Below are 15,351 nucleotides of genomic sequence, written 5' to 3'. Positions count from 1 at the left end.
AGAAACCACTTGGAGCATCCCTTGTGTCAAGCTATTTCAGTTGCATTGGTTTGATTTGCAATAGAGATTGAATAACTTCAGTTACAACTGAAGTTATTCTGGTAACATCTGCCAGAAGCAATTTCTAGCAAGAAAAGAGTTTGGGTCCCAATACTGCATCTGGTAGTGGCTAGCAGCAATTGATAGCCTTATCCAGGCATAGGCAAACTTGGCTCTCCAGATGTTTTGGGGCTACAACCCCCGCCATCCCTGACCACTGGTTCTGTTAGCTAGGGATGATGGGAGTTGTAGTCCCAAAACATCTGGAGGGCCGAGTTTGCCTATGCCTGGCCTTATCCTCTATGAATTTGTCTATTCCTCTTTTAAGGACATCCAAGTTGGTGACCATTGCCACCTTTTGTGTGAGTACAGTCATACCTCGAGTTGAATACGCTTCAAGTTGAGCGCGTTCGAGTTGCGCTACGCGGCAACCCAGAAGTAACAGAGCGCGTTACTTCCGGGTTTCGCTGCTTGCGCATGCGCAGACGCTCAAAATGACACCACGCATGCACAGAAGCGGCAAAAAGTGATGCGTGCATCCGCAGACGTGCTGTCACTAGTTACGTTTGCTTCTAGATGAAACGGATCCCGTTCGTATCTAGAGGTACCACTGTAAAAGTAATTTAACTAAGAGCTTTGTGGGGGTTTTCTCTCCTGAATTTTCTAACCATCTTCACTGGATGTCCTCAGATCTAGTATTATGAGAGGGAAGGAAAAACGTATCGTGATCCACTTGCTCCATACCACACATACTTTGATAGATCTCTTAACATGAGGAGGTGAGGAGGGAGTGCCCAAGATGGAGGTGGAACTTTAAGGGGCACTGCACCTGCTGCCTGCTGAAGTACTCATTTCATACATACATACATACATACATACATACAATTATTCCCACCGTTTTTCCTAGGAGCTCTGCCTCCGCATGTTATCTTCGCAACAACCCTTTGAGGTAGGTTGAGCTGAGGGTGAGTACCTGGCCCAAAGTCACCCACTGAGTTTCAGAGCTGATTGAGGATTTGAACCCTGGTCTTCTAGGTCTTAGTTAAACACTCTAACCACAACACCACACTGGCTCTCTTCCAGCAAGCTAGGGCACACCTTTTCTGCCCATTTGCTTGTGGCGTCCATGGGTGGGGATTGAGAGAGGAGGTAGAGGCCTCATGATGTGACTGGTTCCAGTCTGATGCTGTGATTTAATGTGTGGGGAATTGCCAAAAAGCTCTGTGGGATCTGCACTATGGGCTTGTGTCCAGAGAGCACTGTCTCTTTTGCCTCTGGAACAACTGTTGCTATTCAGACAGTGAGTGGGACCATATTGATATGAGTTTGTGGGGTGCTAAATTCATTAGTTCAATAAATGTTAGAATTTAATTAGAGCTTGTGTGTTAAAACTGTACTTCAGACCCTCAAGTGTTAGAATGTACTGAAGCTTTCCAACTTAGTACAGGATGGCAGATAAGCCAAAGTTTGGCTTGGCCAGTCCTCCAAACTCAGGATCGTGGTGAAGGTCTTCCATAGCCATGACCAATCCCAATATTGGGTTAGCTGCCACACTTTGCTGAACTAAAACCCCCAGGGAGGAGCACAGCAGGCATGAGTTATTCATTGGGAGAAGGTCCTGGTTGCTTTGATTTATTGCTTACCCTTCACTCTTAAGGTCCCAAGGTGGGTCACAACAATTTAAAATGCAACATTAAATTGAGGGTATTACCCTGCCCCCATGAGAGGATTGTCTCCTTCAATCAGAGGCGCCATCTTGTGAGGGAAATGGGGGACATTGCCGCATGCATGATATTCAGATGTTGTATCAGGATGTTGGGAGGAGTGGCTGGTGGCTGCTTCCCCACTCCTTTCCCTCCACAGCAGCCGGAGAAGAAAGAGCCAGCCACTGAAGCCCTGCCATGCTCAGCTCCCTGATATGAAGGGGGGGGCAAAAGAGTTGGGGCCCCTTACTTCCATGTTGTTTGACGTACAGGTATCTCCATATCTTCTCCAGAAGGTTATCACCTCATCTCCATGGCTCTAGTTCAGAGCTTTCCAAACTCTGTCATAACACATTAGTGTGTTGGCTACAGTGTGTTGTGCAAACTCTCCCCACACTCGTCCCAGGGCTGGAAAGGAGTTAGTTTAACCTCTGGTTTGCTAGTAAAATTTAATTACTGAGGTGCAAAATTATGCAAAACTGAATTACTGTGTCATTAAATGATGCATGCCTAAAAGGTGTGTCACCAACATGAAAAGTTTGGAAAGCTCTGCTCTAGTTGGTCAACCTGGGTGCAGGGCACATTTTGATAGATGCTAGAAGTGTAGCCATTGCTCCATTTTGAGCTGCTCAGTGATTTTCCTCTCATTTTCTGGGTGAGTGTAGCACATGGTAGAAGTTGTGCCAGAATAGTGATGGTGTATTTTTCCCCTTGCCATATAGGATTCCTCTGCCCAATGGCCTGATATGGGCGCAATATCACTGGTTTTTGAAAGTCCTCCTGACACCAGTTACAACAAGCAACCAAGACTTAAAGATCTTCACACATTGTCAATGACAGTCTGCTCTCATCTTAGAATGTTTTTTTCACAAAAAAATTGGCAGGAATATGTTTGTTTTCTTGGAGAGTACATAAGACATGTTCTCACAAGTATGGAAATAAAAGGGAAATATTTATTTGGTGGGGAAATTAATCTAGCAAGTTTTCTGAATAATGTAAACCCTTTTTTTATGACACAAAAGCCAAAGCTCATGCAAAACAACAACATAGAATTTGAGATGTAGAAATTTGGAAAACTGTCAAAGATTGAAATCCCCTTTTGCAAATTGAAAATAAGCTGTTATAGAAAAGGCCACTCCACTGACCTTGTTTGCTTATGCCTCCTTTCTTACCAGATCTGCTAGTGCACGTATTCAGATGCACACACAACTTTCATGTCTTATCCCTCCCTCCTGTCCATAACTATGTGAGGTAAATTAGTGTGAGACTGATCCAGTTGAGTGAGAATTTGGACCCAGGTCTCAAGAGTCCATGGACAGCAATCTACCACACCCAACCGATCTCACATTGTTAGTATCTTTCATACATTTATTGCAGCAGATATCTGCACTCTGTGATACACAAATCCTAATTCAGCCAAGAATCTCCTTTGCAGAAGGGATTGGAGGGCTTGAGACAGCAGCATTTGTGAGTTGACAGAAATTTGAATATAGCAACAGTGAAAGTTTGGGAAAGCTGATCCCAGCAGCTGGGTGTGCTGATAGAGAGGATCAGGGCAGACCAAATAAGTAAGAAGATCCAAATAAGTGGATTAGTCACATACCAGAACACACATTACTTCTAGTTTTTAACCTCCCGTTGATTTTTGTGTAAGTGTTTACTTATGGAGAAAGGGGAGGGAGGATAAAAGGGGAATCAAAAAGCAAGTTGTTAGGCATGTCAGGAGTTTGGCTGAGGAGTGTGTGGTGCAATGTGATGTCTCCATTTGTTAGTCTCAATCAGGATTTACAAGTAGAGCTGCTTTCATTTGCTGGCAGTTCTGATAGTGTCTCCTGCAGCTCTTGTGAGTCACTTGCCGACTCATGGGCACCAAAGGCTACTTCTATGTTCTTCCCAACTGTGGCAACAATGGATTGATATACACAGCATGTGTGTTCTCTGGTGGCTTGAACAATGAACTGTACAATCTTATACATCTTATACTCAATGGCACTTATTGCAAGGTAAGTCACTATAGGACTGAAAAGTTAAGGTCAAGGAAAAACTGTAATCACAGTTGATGCCTATGCTTGGTGATACAATCCATCTCTGTTGTTTCTGTTTCGAAAGAGCAGAATATTTTTAGCTAGGGTTTAAGTGACTTCAGGTGGCGCTGTGGGTTAAACCACAGAGCCTAGGGCCTGCCGATCAGGTCAGCGGTTCAAATCCCCGCAACGGGGTGAGCTCCCATTGCTTGGTCCCTGCTCCTGCCAACCTAGCAGTTCAAAAGCACAAAATGCAAGTAGATGGGTACCCCTCCGGCGGGAAGGTAAACAGCGTTTCCATGCGCTGCTCTGGTTTGCCAGAAGCAGCCTACGTCATGCTGGCCACGTCCTGGAAGCTGTACGCCGGCTCCCTCAGCCAATAAAGCGAGATGAGCGCTGCAACCCCAGAGTCGTCCACAACTGGACCTAACAGTCAGGGGTCCCTTTAAGTGATGGAAAAGGCCTGTGCTTATCTAGTCATAAGTAAGTCCCATTGAGTTGAATGGGGCTTACTGCCGGATGAACATAGAATTGAAGCGTGGGTCTTTTTTTGGGAGAGATGGGCTGTTCCAACTTTCAAGGTAAGTTTTCTTTAAGAAACCAACTATATAAATGTAAAAAAGAAGTTAAGAGCAAATTGATACTAGATTAATTTTAAGCTATTCCCTATTGGAAATGTTACAGTCAAGCATGGATGGCGAACCACACACCCAAGGATCAAATGCCTCTGGTGTTTAGGACTTTCCCCAGGTCTGAGTCATTTTGGGCTTTTTGCACTAACATGAGCACCAGAAACCAACTGGCAACCAATGCAGCTGTTCTGCAAGAAAGGTTGTATGTGATCTCAGTGGAACTCCAGCCAGTAATCTCACCACTGCACTTGGCCCAACTGAAGTTTCCAAGTCATCTTCAAGGGCAGCCCTACATATAGCACATTGCAGTAATCCAATCTGGAAGTTTTTATGATCAAGTTATTTGTATCCAAAAGGTAGCTGGAGAACCAACTGGAGCTAGAAAATGGAACTTGGAAACTACCTAGGGCACTTGAGCTTCCAAATGAGTGTTGAATCCAGGAGTGTTGAATCGAGCTGTAGACCAGGAGTCAGCAACCTTTTTCAGCCATGGGCCGGTCCACCATCCCTCAGACCATGTGGTGGGCCGGACTATATGGTTTTTTTGGCGGGGGGTGGAATGAACAAATTCCTATGCCCTACAAATAACCCAGCGATGCATTTTAAATAAAAGGGCATATTCTACTCATGTAAAAACACGCCGATTCCCAGACCGTCCATGAGAGAAGGCGATTGAGACATTGAGAAGGCAATTGGGCCACAGCCGGCGCCCGGGCCTTAGGTTGCCTAGTAGACCTATTCCTCCCAGGGCATTGTAACATCACTCAGGACATGCTGTCTGCCCACCTCCTGGATCATAACACTTTGTCTTTTCAGGATCCACCATCAATTTATTGTCTCTTCACCACCAAAAGTCACTCCCAATTCAGACAGAACAGAGAGAGCCGGCCTACAGCGTGTCATCCATGTATTGATGACACTTTACTCCAAATTCCCTTTCCCCCCCCCAAAAAAATTTTTTTATTGGTTTTCACAGAATTATAAACAAACAAACAAACACATAAAACAAACATAAATCATAAACTTATTAAAAATTGCACTTATTAACATTCTTAAGTGACTTCCTCGCTTCCCCTTGGTGGAATTTCAATGCATATCCTTTTAACGGTTTTCCAATTCACAGTTCTTATAAAGTTTAACTTGAACATTAACATCCTTAGATCTTTTCGTTTTGAAATTAAACACATTAATTCATCACTTAACTTATATAAAATCCTAAGCCCATTGAGTAGCTGCAAGCTGTTTCCAATTAATTTAACTTGACATATTTAACTAAGTAATCATTAAATTTAGTCCATTCTTCCTGATACTCCTCCTCCTCCTGGTCGCGGACTCTTCCGGTTAGGTCGGCTAGCTCTGAAAAATCCGTTATCTTCATCTGCCATTCTTCCACCGTTGGTAGTTCTTGCGTTTTCCACTTTTTAGCTAGTAAAGTTCGAGCAGCAGTTGTGGCATACAAAAATTCCAAACCTGTTATTCCAAGAAGAAAGTTGCTGAACAGTGGTGTCCCATGACGACTTTCTGGAAACAGCGCTAAAGATAGGAGCTGAAGAACAATGCTCCAACCTCCCTGACAATATCAAAAGCCGAACAGAGAGATCAAGGACAAGTAGAGTCACACTCCCCCATTTCTCTCCCAACGAATGTCAGTCAGGGTGACCAAGGCAAGGTGAAGCCAGACTGGAATGGATCCAAGTAATTCGTTTTCTCCAAGCATGCCTGAAGGTGAAGCACCTCAAAGGGGGATGTTCTACTCCTTCAATACAAGTGGTGCTTCCCTTTGAAGTATTGCTCACTTCCTGGATCCACCCAGTCAACCCCCTGTGGCCAGCTCTGAGGGCTTAAGATGGGCACGACTGTTTACTGCCATATCTTCCTCCTCAATGTTAGTGGCACAGAAATGTTAGCAAATATATACCTAATAAAGTGCAATGGGGTAATTCACATTCATGGGGCTTCACACTTTTGCCTCTCACCTCATCCATCACTTGCCTGTTGCTTCCAGAAAGCTGCCCCAAAGGGAAAGGTAAGGTAGAGGACCCCTGGATGGTTAAGTCCAGTCAAAGGCGACTATGGGGTGCCGCGCTCATCTCGCTTTTCAGGCCGAGGGAGCCGGTGGTGTCTGCACAAAGCTTTTCCAGGTCATGTGGCCAGCATGACTAAACTGCTTCTGGTGCAACCGGATGCAACAGGACACTGACAAGTGCCAGAGTCCATGCACAAGGAAACACTGTTTACTTTCCCGCCACAGTAGTATCTATCTACCGGCACTCGTATGCTTCCGAATGTTGGCAGGAGCTGGGACAAAACAACAGAGGCTCCAGAATGGCAGATGAAGATGTTGGACTTTTTGGAGATGGCCGACCTGATTGGAAGAATCCGTGATCAGAAAGAAGAGGAGTATCAAGAAGAATGGAAGAAATTCAAAGACTATTTAGCCAAATATTGTAACATAAGATAATTAGAAGTCACTTGAAAGTATCAAACAGGCTTAGGATTAGAATAAGAATGAACTGTAAAACATTATGGATTTAGATCATTAAGAAAAGAGAAGAAGATAGTAAATTGAAGGAGTTAATTTTATTAGAAATATGATTTTGGAGAACTGTTACAAGGTGGTACAATGACATTCAGTAAGGGGGGATTTGAGGAAGTCAGCTAACAATGAAAGTTAAATGGGGTTTTAGAAGTAATGTGTTTATATTTTTGTTTTGGTTTTTTTCTTTAGTATTGTGATGTGTTTTGTGTGTTTTATATGTTATGTTTGTTATAAATGTGGAAAATTAATAATTTTTTGACAACAAAACAGCAGAGGCTCACCCCACTGTGTGGATTCAAACCATCAAGCCCAAGAGGCTCAGTGGTTTAGACCACAGCGCCACCCGCCTCCCTCACTCAAAAGGGTATCCAGCCCTTGGATTGCAAAGGAAAGATAAGAGCAAACACTGATTTAAAACTTTCCCTCCCTGCCCCCTTTTAAAGAAAAGCAAGATGGTAAGAACTGTGAAGGAGGAAAACCTGGATGCTGTATCACAAATTAACAACATTTCAAGAAGGACACTGACAAACTGGAACGTGTCCAGAGGAGGGCAACCAAAATGGTCAAAGGCCTGGAAACGATGCCTTATGAGGAACGGCTAAGGGCGCTGGGCATGTTTAGCCTGGAGAAGAGGAGGTTAAGGGGTGATATGATAGCCATGTTCAAATATATAAAAGGATGTCACATAGAGGAGGGAGAAAGGTTGTTTTCTGCTGCTCCAGAGAAGCGGACACGGAGCAATGGATCCAAACTACAAGAAAGAAGATTCCACCTAAACATTAGGAAGAACTTCCTGACAGTAAGAGCTGTTCGACAGTGGAATTTGCTGCCAAGGAGTGTGGTGGAGTCTCCTTCTTTGGAGGTCTTTAAGCAGAGGCTTGACAACCATATGTCAGGAGTGCTCTGATGGTGTTTCCTGCTTGGCAGGGGGTTGGACTCGATGGCCCTTGTGGTCTCTTCCAACTCTATGATTCTATGATTCTAACATAATTTATGCTGCTTATTAACTGTGCAGTGTAACACTGTACTTGTTGCATTAAGAATGTTTAAAACTGTCCCTTCATTGATGCAGTCATTTCCTTTCTTTGTTTACTAAAACTTGTAAAATGTCTATTAATAACAACAGCCGCAACTACATTTCTTAACCCTTCTTGATTGGTGTCTAAAGTCCAGTCCAAAAAAATTAGCATAGCAGCAACTGTTTATTCTTTCATTTTAAAATTCACCAATCCAATATAAATGTTCAATGCAAAAAATAAAGAGATATTCCAATCAAGTGTATTTCAGTGGTTGCAATATTGAAAATACATAGCTAAAGAACAATACATATGAAGCCTCCAACCAAAATGTAACTACTTGGCATGTGTCCTACTTGAGTTTATAAAATATGAAATGAACATTGTTACGGATTTGTCATAGGTTGATTTACAGTATTTTTCCATGTATAAGACCCCTATTTTTTTGAACCCAAAATTAATAAATCAATACTTTAAACAGCCTGTAACGGTTGGCAGAAACAGCAGTGGAGATCCGACCTGCCTTGTTGAGCTTTCTTGGGGGAAGTTGGCCAAAGTTGTTGAGGAGGAGGCAGCAGCAGCAGGCGAGGGCCAGCATCCCCCAAAACAGCGCCAGGTGAAATAATTTGTGGTTCTGGCAGCTTCTTCATGGCAGTCACAGACAGGTCCTGTGTGTGTGTGTGTGTGTCTGTGTGTTTTACCCTTGTGCATTCCCCATTCGTGTATAAGACAACACCCAATTTGGGTCAAAAAGAATGGGCAAAAAACATTGTCTTATACACAGAAATGTAAATCTTGGGCCAAATAGTGAAGTTTTCTGTTCATTTTTTAATAGAATAATCTACTTGACTTGCTGTTGAATTTGTAAGTCTTTAAGGCGCCACAGACCTTGTTTTTGCTTGCTTCGAAGTAATCTGCAGCACTTGAAGAACATGCTTGGTAGAAATAATAGCTATTTTTGACGAGCAATTTAGGAATAAATGCATTCGGCATTTCTTAGTCATGTTGTCTAAACCTATCTTCTGACCAGCCCAGCGGTTGCAAAATCCACCTGACACACAAAAGCCGAGCAAGGAGCTCTGGAGCGGAGACCGGCCCGCCTTGGGGCCTCTGCCGCCCGGCACGAGATCCTCCCGGGCCGGGATCCTCCCGAATTAGCGCTCTTTATCTTTTAAATCAGATTTTGCTCTAATTATACTCGTGGAGAATGAGTCGTGCTTGCTGTAGGAAGTTATGTGTGCGCCTCTATTTTGCGACGAGCATTTCCCCCCGCCGATTAACCCCCCCCCCTGCGCGTTTCTCCTCCTTTGCTTTCACCGCGGTGCCCTCGGGGGGGGGCTCTCTTTCTTTTTGGGGGTGTTTGCGATGCCAAGGCGCGCTTTCCCCGCGGAGCCCCGGTCCCGTCCTCCCGTCAGCTGCCCCGGCGGCCGCGGCTTCTCCCGCGCCCCTTCGCCCGGCAGGCCTGGCCAAGAGTTCTCGGCGGCGCGTTGTGAGGGACGAGGAGGCCATTTGCTTATGGAGAGACGCGCGCGTCTTCTTCGCCCCGCGACGGTCTCCTCACGCGCCGCCGCCGCCACCGGGAAGGAGCTTGGGCGCCCAGGGAGCGATCGAGCGAGCGGCGGCGGCGGCGGCCTGTCGGAGGAGCGAGAGGCCGAGGGGGGAGGGCACAAAATGGCGCTTCTCGGCTGGCCGCCGCGACAGCCCCACGCCCCCTTGCCGGGCGCCCCGCGCGGGAGGAGGGCAGGCAGCGCCGGCGAGAGACCCGCCACCGCGGCGGCGCCGCCTCCTCCTCCATTAGCAAGCAGGACGCGGCTCTGCCCGCCTCTCCCCCCGCCTCCCCGCCCGGTCCTCGGCGTGGCGCGCGCTCGCGAGCCGGCCTCGGGGTGGCGGCCCGCCGGCCCGCCTGTCACATCCGCCGCGGGGCGCGCCTGGCCTGGGCTTTCCCCAGCAGGTGGCAGCGGGATCCCAGGCGCCGCCGCCGCCGCCGCTTCCGCCTCCGCCGCTTGGCCCGAGGCCCCCGCCGAAGCCGGCCCGGCGCGCCTCTGCCCTCCTCGCCAGGAGAGGAGGGACGGCCGGCCAGCAGCCCCTCGCCAAAGTTTGGAAAGGGCTGGGCGGCGGCGGCGGGGAGTCCGGAGCCGAGTTGCCCCGCGCCCCGAACTGCTCCTCTTTCTCCGGCGTCTCCCGCTCGTCTCGGGCTGCCTGGAGAGGCGGCCCTTGGTCGTCTTGTGGGGCGGCTGCTGCGCGCCGCGCTCTCCCTCCGCCTCGCAGCCCTCCTTCCTAGCCGCCGCCGCCGCCGGCCTGCCCGCCTCCTCCCCTCGCTCGCCTTTGCTCCCACACCATGGAGTTTACGGAGAGGAAGAGAAGCAGGAAATCCCAAAGCTTTAAACTGATCAATCAAGGTACGGTGTGCGAGTGTGTTGGTGTGCTGTTGTTGGTGTGGGATTTGTGCTCGTCTCTGGGGAGAAGAAGAAGAAGGAGACTTCATGTGCAAATCTAGAGGAAGAGCAGGATGTTATGAAATATGTGCCATTCCCTCCTGTCCGCCTCTCAATATTTAAACTCCCTAATTGTATTAACAACGCTGGAAGCACTGCGTGTGTGTTGTGTATGGCGGGGGGGGGGGAGTCTTCTCCTTCTCCGTTTTAATAAAATGGACACTTTTTTCCTCGGTCGGATGAGACGCATAATGATAAAGTTAGGTCTTGTTTCGCGGTGAATGCCTTTTTAAAAGAAAAATAAAGGCTCAAATCAGGGACATAACGAAACATTCGTACTTGGGGAGAGGGGGACCTGTTTCTTTCTTCTTTAAGTACTGAATTCCTCTCGGTGCGCTTGCTGTCTTCAGCTTTGTCTTTCCTTATGGACCGATTGTGCCCAGACACGCATTGAGACGAGGAGCTTGGCGGACGTTGCCTTCAGCACACGCGTCCACAAGGCAGCCCATGAAATCACACAGGATCGGGCGCGGGGCGGGCGGGGGGGGGGAGCAGGCAACTTGTCCTTCCCGTTTGAGCTCCTCGGAAGAGGAATGCGGATCTCTAAGCAGAATAATGGCAGGAAACGTGTAAAAATGTGCCCTTTCACTTTCGTCTAAGGGGTGTGTGTGGCTAGATAGATAGATAGATAGATAGATAGATAGATAGATGGATCGGTCCTTGGTGTTGTATAACAGGTGTTCTCCTTGGGAGGTTTGTACTCTTATTTCATTTGACTTTAAAACATGGCTGGAGAAGGTCCTTAGCACTGAACGCAAATATCTCCATGAACTGCGTATGTGCCCTGCATGATAAGTTGAGGGCAGGTAATTTAGAGGGTAGTGCTGCTGTTACTCTTCTTCTTATTTGATCGTTCATCATTAAATAATTCAGACACTCTTCTTTAACTTGTCATTTCTGGTGGAAATTGGATACAGTATAAGATTTCTGAAATAAAGAACTGAGAAGGAATAGATAACGTAAATGTTGGTTTTCTCTTTTTTTTAAGCCTATGGCAACACGTTCTTGAAGTTTACTTTTTTAACCAAAGGGTTGTGCTTATAGCGTGATTGCTGTACTGTTGGACAGTAACAAGCAAAGACTAATATAAGGGAACTGTCACACAGTGAAAATTGGACTGATTTGTTTCAGAACTTCTTGCCTTTCAACTATACTTAAGTTATAGTATATAAAAGTAGCTGAACGCATACGTTTTCATAAGATAAGATTCAATCAAATAAGTCCTCAGCAATAAGAAGTAAATGCAAATTACGTTCAGTGCTCAGGGGTTAAAATATTCAACATAGCATTTTATCTGACCTCCAGTTCTACAAATGGTTTCTTTTCCCTATTGAAGCGTGTATGTTTTGATTTTAAAAAAAATAAGTAGATGGTGCACAAAGCAGTTTTAAAATTTACAATTTTAGAAAGTGTGTGGTTCATCTGACACTTCTGAGCTGTTGTTTTTATTTGACTGATATGAGGATTTGTTTCCACTGTAGTTGATGTTTCCCTAGTTGGTGTTTCCTTAGCAATAGGCCTGTTCCTTCTGCTCGAATCATAACATCACGAATACAGAGAAGTCTTGTTTGCTGTCATGGATCTGATAGGCCCTGGACTATAATATCCCAGGGAAAGGAGAGTATGACAGACAGGATACTGCTAATTATTATATTATGTGAAGTTTACTATATATTACAGCTTTTAAACTTAACACACATGTGACTCAAACTGTTCATGATTTATTTGTATTGGGTATAGTACTGATTTCCTATTTTGACACAGTAGTTGGGTAGGGTAGTATTCACCTAAGTTTTACTTAGAGTAGATCTATTTAAATTAATGACTGTGGCTACGTTAGGTCCATTAATTTCAATATATCTCCTCTGAGTAAAACTTAATTGAATGTTATGCATTGTCCTCCTTGATACTTTGACAATTTTATATGTTTGTATTTATTTTCATAACATTTATACACTGCTTGATTGTAAAAAAAATTCAGAGCAGTTTACAAAAAGAATAAAACAATTAAATTATAGGTAAAAACAGTTAAAAACAGCTATTTTAAACATTCAATGTGATTACTGCTCATGGAGTCTGGGCTTAAGATAAAGGTTCTGAGGACATGTTAAACTGCAGTACCAGCACAGGTTGGAAACGAGCAAAAAAATCACATGAATGGTTGCCACACCGAAAGAACGGCGTATGGTGGCTCAATGTCATCATTATGCCAAAAGGGTGGCATAAATCTTTGCTGAAACTTCCCCCCAAATGACTGTGTGTTGAGTCTTGTCTGTTGGTATTGCCTGTCAGTCTCATTGGTTGAGTCATAAATCATACACCCTTATTGTCTTCTGTTGCATTGTTTGAAGCATAAAGTCTAGTGAACCTTCTTAAGTATTATAATATGAATCTTTTTTATTATTGAAACCCAGCCCAAGGGATAGAGTAAAGGATTAGCACTTGTCCCAGCGAAGAGAAGGTATTGCAAGTCTTCTCAGACTCATAATTAATGCAGAGGACATGAGTTCCCCAGGTGTGGGGAAAATCATTGAGAATGTCTCTGACACCCAGATGAACTTGGAGGTTAAACTTCATAAACCTGGAGAATGTGGTCTCTAAGTAACAGTGTAAGCAACAAGCCATTTTACAAATTGGTGATGTTCAGGAGGCTCACATTTTATTTATTGTATCTGATTAGGGACAAAATGATATAAATGCTAGAAGATTATCTGGAATTAAACCAAGTTTATAGTATCTGTAGTATTCTGCCATCCTGGAACTCCTGCTTCAATTAATTGTATATGATTGTGACTCTCGCCAATATCAGGTTAGCATAGCATTAGTTTCAGTGGGAGCACTGGATGCTACATGAGCCCAGTTGGAATGAATGGAGGTTGTGCAGTCAGTGCCTAGTGCATTGTGATTTTGATACATTAGGATACTCCTGTATTACATTCATCTAGAGAGACCAGTGGTGTCCGCATGCCCAGATACTTAGAATCTTGAACCAGGCCCTAAATCTAATAATAATTTCAAGTAGAAGCATTAATTTATTTTAAAATCTAAAAAACAGAAGAGTCTGTTCTGAACCTTTGGAGGACAAACTGTAGTTACTTGTTATATTTTTGTCAGTTCAGGCATGTTTCCTAGCCAAGGAAGACTATATTGTGTATTGCATTTGGCTCAGGGGCTGTGTGCTCACTTATTGTAATATTAAATCTTTATTTCAAAATTGCATTTAGAGTTTAGCAATCCATATTGCCTTGGTGAAAGCTAAAAATTGTGAACATAGTGCAGACTCTTAGTTCCATTCCTTTCTCCCCAGTGCAAATGTCTGAATGGATCGTGTGCTCCTGTCTAGCATGATTCAAGTAATGGATCTGGTGGCTCTGTTTCTCTTGTCTAAAACCCAGTTCCCAACGTTCTGTTGCACCAGGGATAGCCAGCCTCTTTGGACTGGTGGACACAATTTTTGAATTTTGAGAGAGTTCTGGGATGCCAGCCACAGAATAACTGCTGGGGTGGGGGAAGGCATAACACAAAATGGCTGCCATGGGGAGCATGGCACAACACAAAATAAGGGGGACAGCTACCCTTGGAGACATTCCACTTACTATGGAAAACTAGCTTTTTCCAGGCCCGTACAGAGGGTTGGGGGGCAACTGGGTACTCCTGCCCTGGACCTCAAAGAGCTAAGTATACCAGGGGGTCCTGCCAGGGGCCTAATGGGCTTATGATGCATTGCCAAGAATGCCCTGGGCTTCCCAGCTGCCCAGAGACAATGGGTGTAACTGTATTCACTGCAGGCCCTCAATACTAAAATATGGACCTGCATTACTGTGTACTAGCGTAGAGCATCTCATGGACAAGACTCCTGCCCCAGGCCTCAGACAAGCTCTGCACAGGCCTGGCTCTGTCCTACTGCCCTTCATTGTGTAGAACCCCCCTCCCTCTCTCTCCCCCCCCCCCCAAGTGATGCTGTTTCTGTCTAACAACAGAGAACATTTCTTAGTACCAGGAAAAATGTACAAAGTGGCCACACCACACTCACTGCCATTTCACAGAAATAGTTTAGAAGGTACCTTCACATTTTGTCCCATAACTTACTTTCTAGGGAAGAAAGAGACTTACTTCTTTTTTAAAAAGAGCTCACCAGTTAAAACCTTGTAGGTGCCGTGGTATCTGCAGGCATTGGGTTGGTGACCCCTGTGGTACACGCTCGTGTGATGAATAAACGATGAGACGATGTAGATGAAGGAGCAGCTCTATGGACTATACAGGCAGGGCTTGCACAGGCGGGAACTCCCATCAGCGAAGGGCAGGTTTACCACTACCACGGTGGTGTCCTCAAGTGCATCTGTTGATTTCTTTCACATAAGCTGAGTGGTTTGCATAAGTTTGTAATAAGGGAATGTAAAATCCTGGCTTTGGGGATGCTGACACTGGTGACTCAGCCCTCAGTGGTGGGAATAGCATAAGCAGGTACTCATCCCTTAGTGGCCCTTGCAGTGCAGCTCCCCACCTCTGTGTATGCCCGTGGCACCCTAATGATGGGCATTTTGATACTAAAGAATAACAGCGTGGTTATTTCAGGCAAGGAACAGAAGAAACCATCAATTCCAGGAACCCTGGGATCTTTAAATATATACATCTCCTTTTGTGCATAACACTTCCCTAAGACCACATAAATCCTGTTGCAAAAATGTGCTTAGGATTAGGCTGTAAAAATGAGTTGGGCTGTCAGTTTTTGCATTCTCACTTGGAAATCATTTCCTTTGAAGGCAGTGGGACTGACTTCTCAGTAAACGTCTTCAGAATTAATTTTACACTTTCTTATTCCTAGAACTTAATAAGAGCTGGAGTTTATGTAGTCTTTCTCCTAGACTCTTACAACATCCCTGCAAGGCAGGCAATATTCTTA

General features: G+C 45.1%; 2 protein-coding genes across 3 annotated transcripts in view; one reads left to right on the top strand and one right to left on the bottom strand.

Annotated features, from left to right (window-relative positions):
• Positions 1-10,044, bottom strand: part of PRPF18 (pre-mRNA processing factor 18) — a 34,588-nt gene extending 24,544 nt beyond the window's left edge. The window contains exon 1 of the mRNA XM_083400004.1: positions 10,032-10,044. The gene's annotated coding sequence lies outside the window, so the exon portion shown is untranslated. The remainder of the gene's footprint in view (positions 1-10,031) is intronic.
• The window catches only part of BEND7 (BEN domain containing 7), a 64,444-nt gene continuing 59,129 nt past the window's right edge, over positions 10,037-15,351 (top strand). Inside the window, exon 1 of one of the 2 annotated variants that reach the window (XM_083399950.1) lies at positions 10,037-10,352. In XM_083399950.1, the coding sequence (XP_083256076.1) occupies positions 10,292-10,352 (61 nt within the window). In that variant the 5' untranslated portion in view covers positions 10,037-10,291. The remainder of the gene's footprint in view (positions 10,353-15,351) is intronic. The other variant, XM_083399951.1, reaches the window with a different exon arrangement.

This window comes from Podarcis tiliguerta, assembly GCF_965153285.1.
Source record: "Podarcis tiliguerta genome assembly, chromosome: 10".
Lineage (NCBI taxonomy): Eukaryota > Metazoa > Chordata > Lepidosauria > Squamata > Lacertidae > Podarcis > Podarcis tiliguerta.
This window is presented reverse-complemented; position numbering and strand designations above follow the sequence as displayed.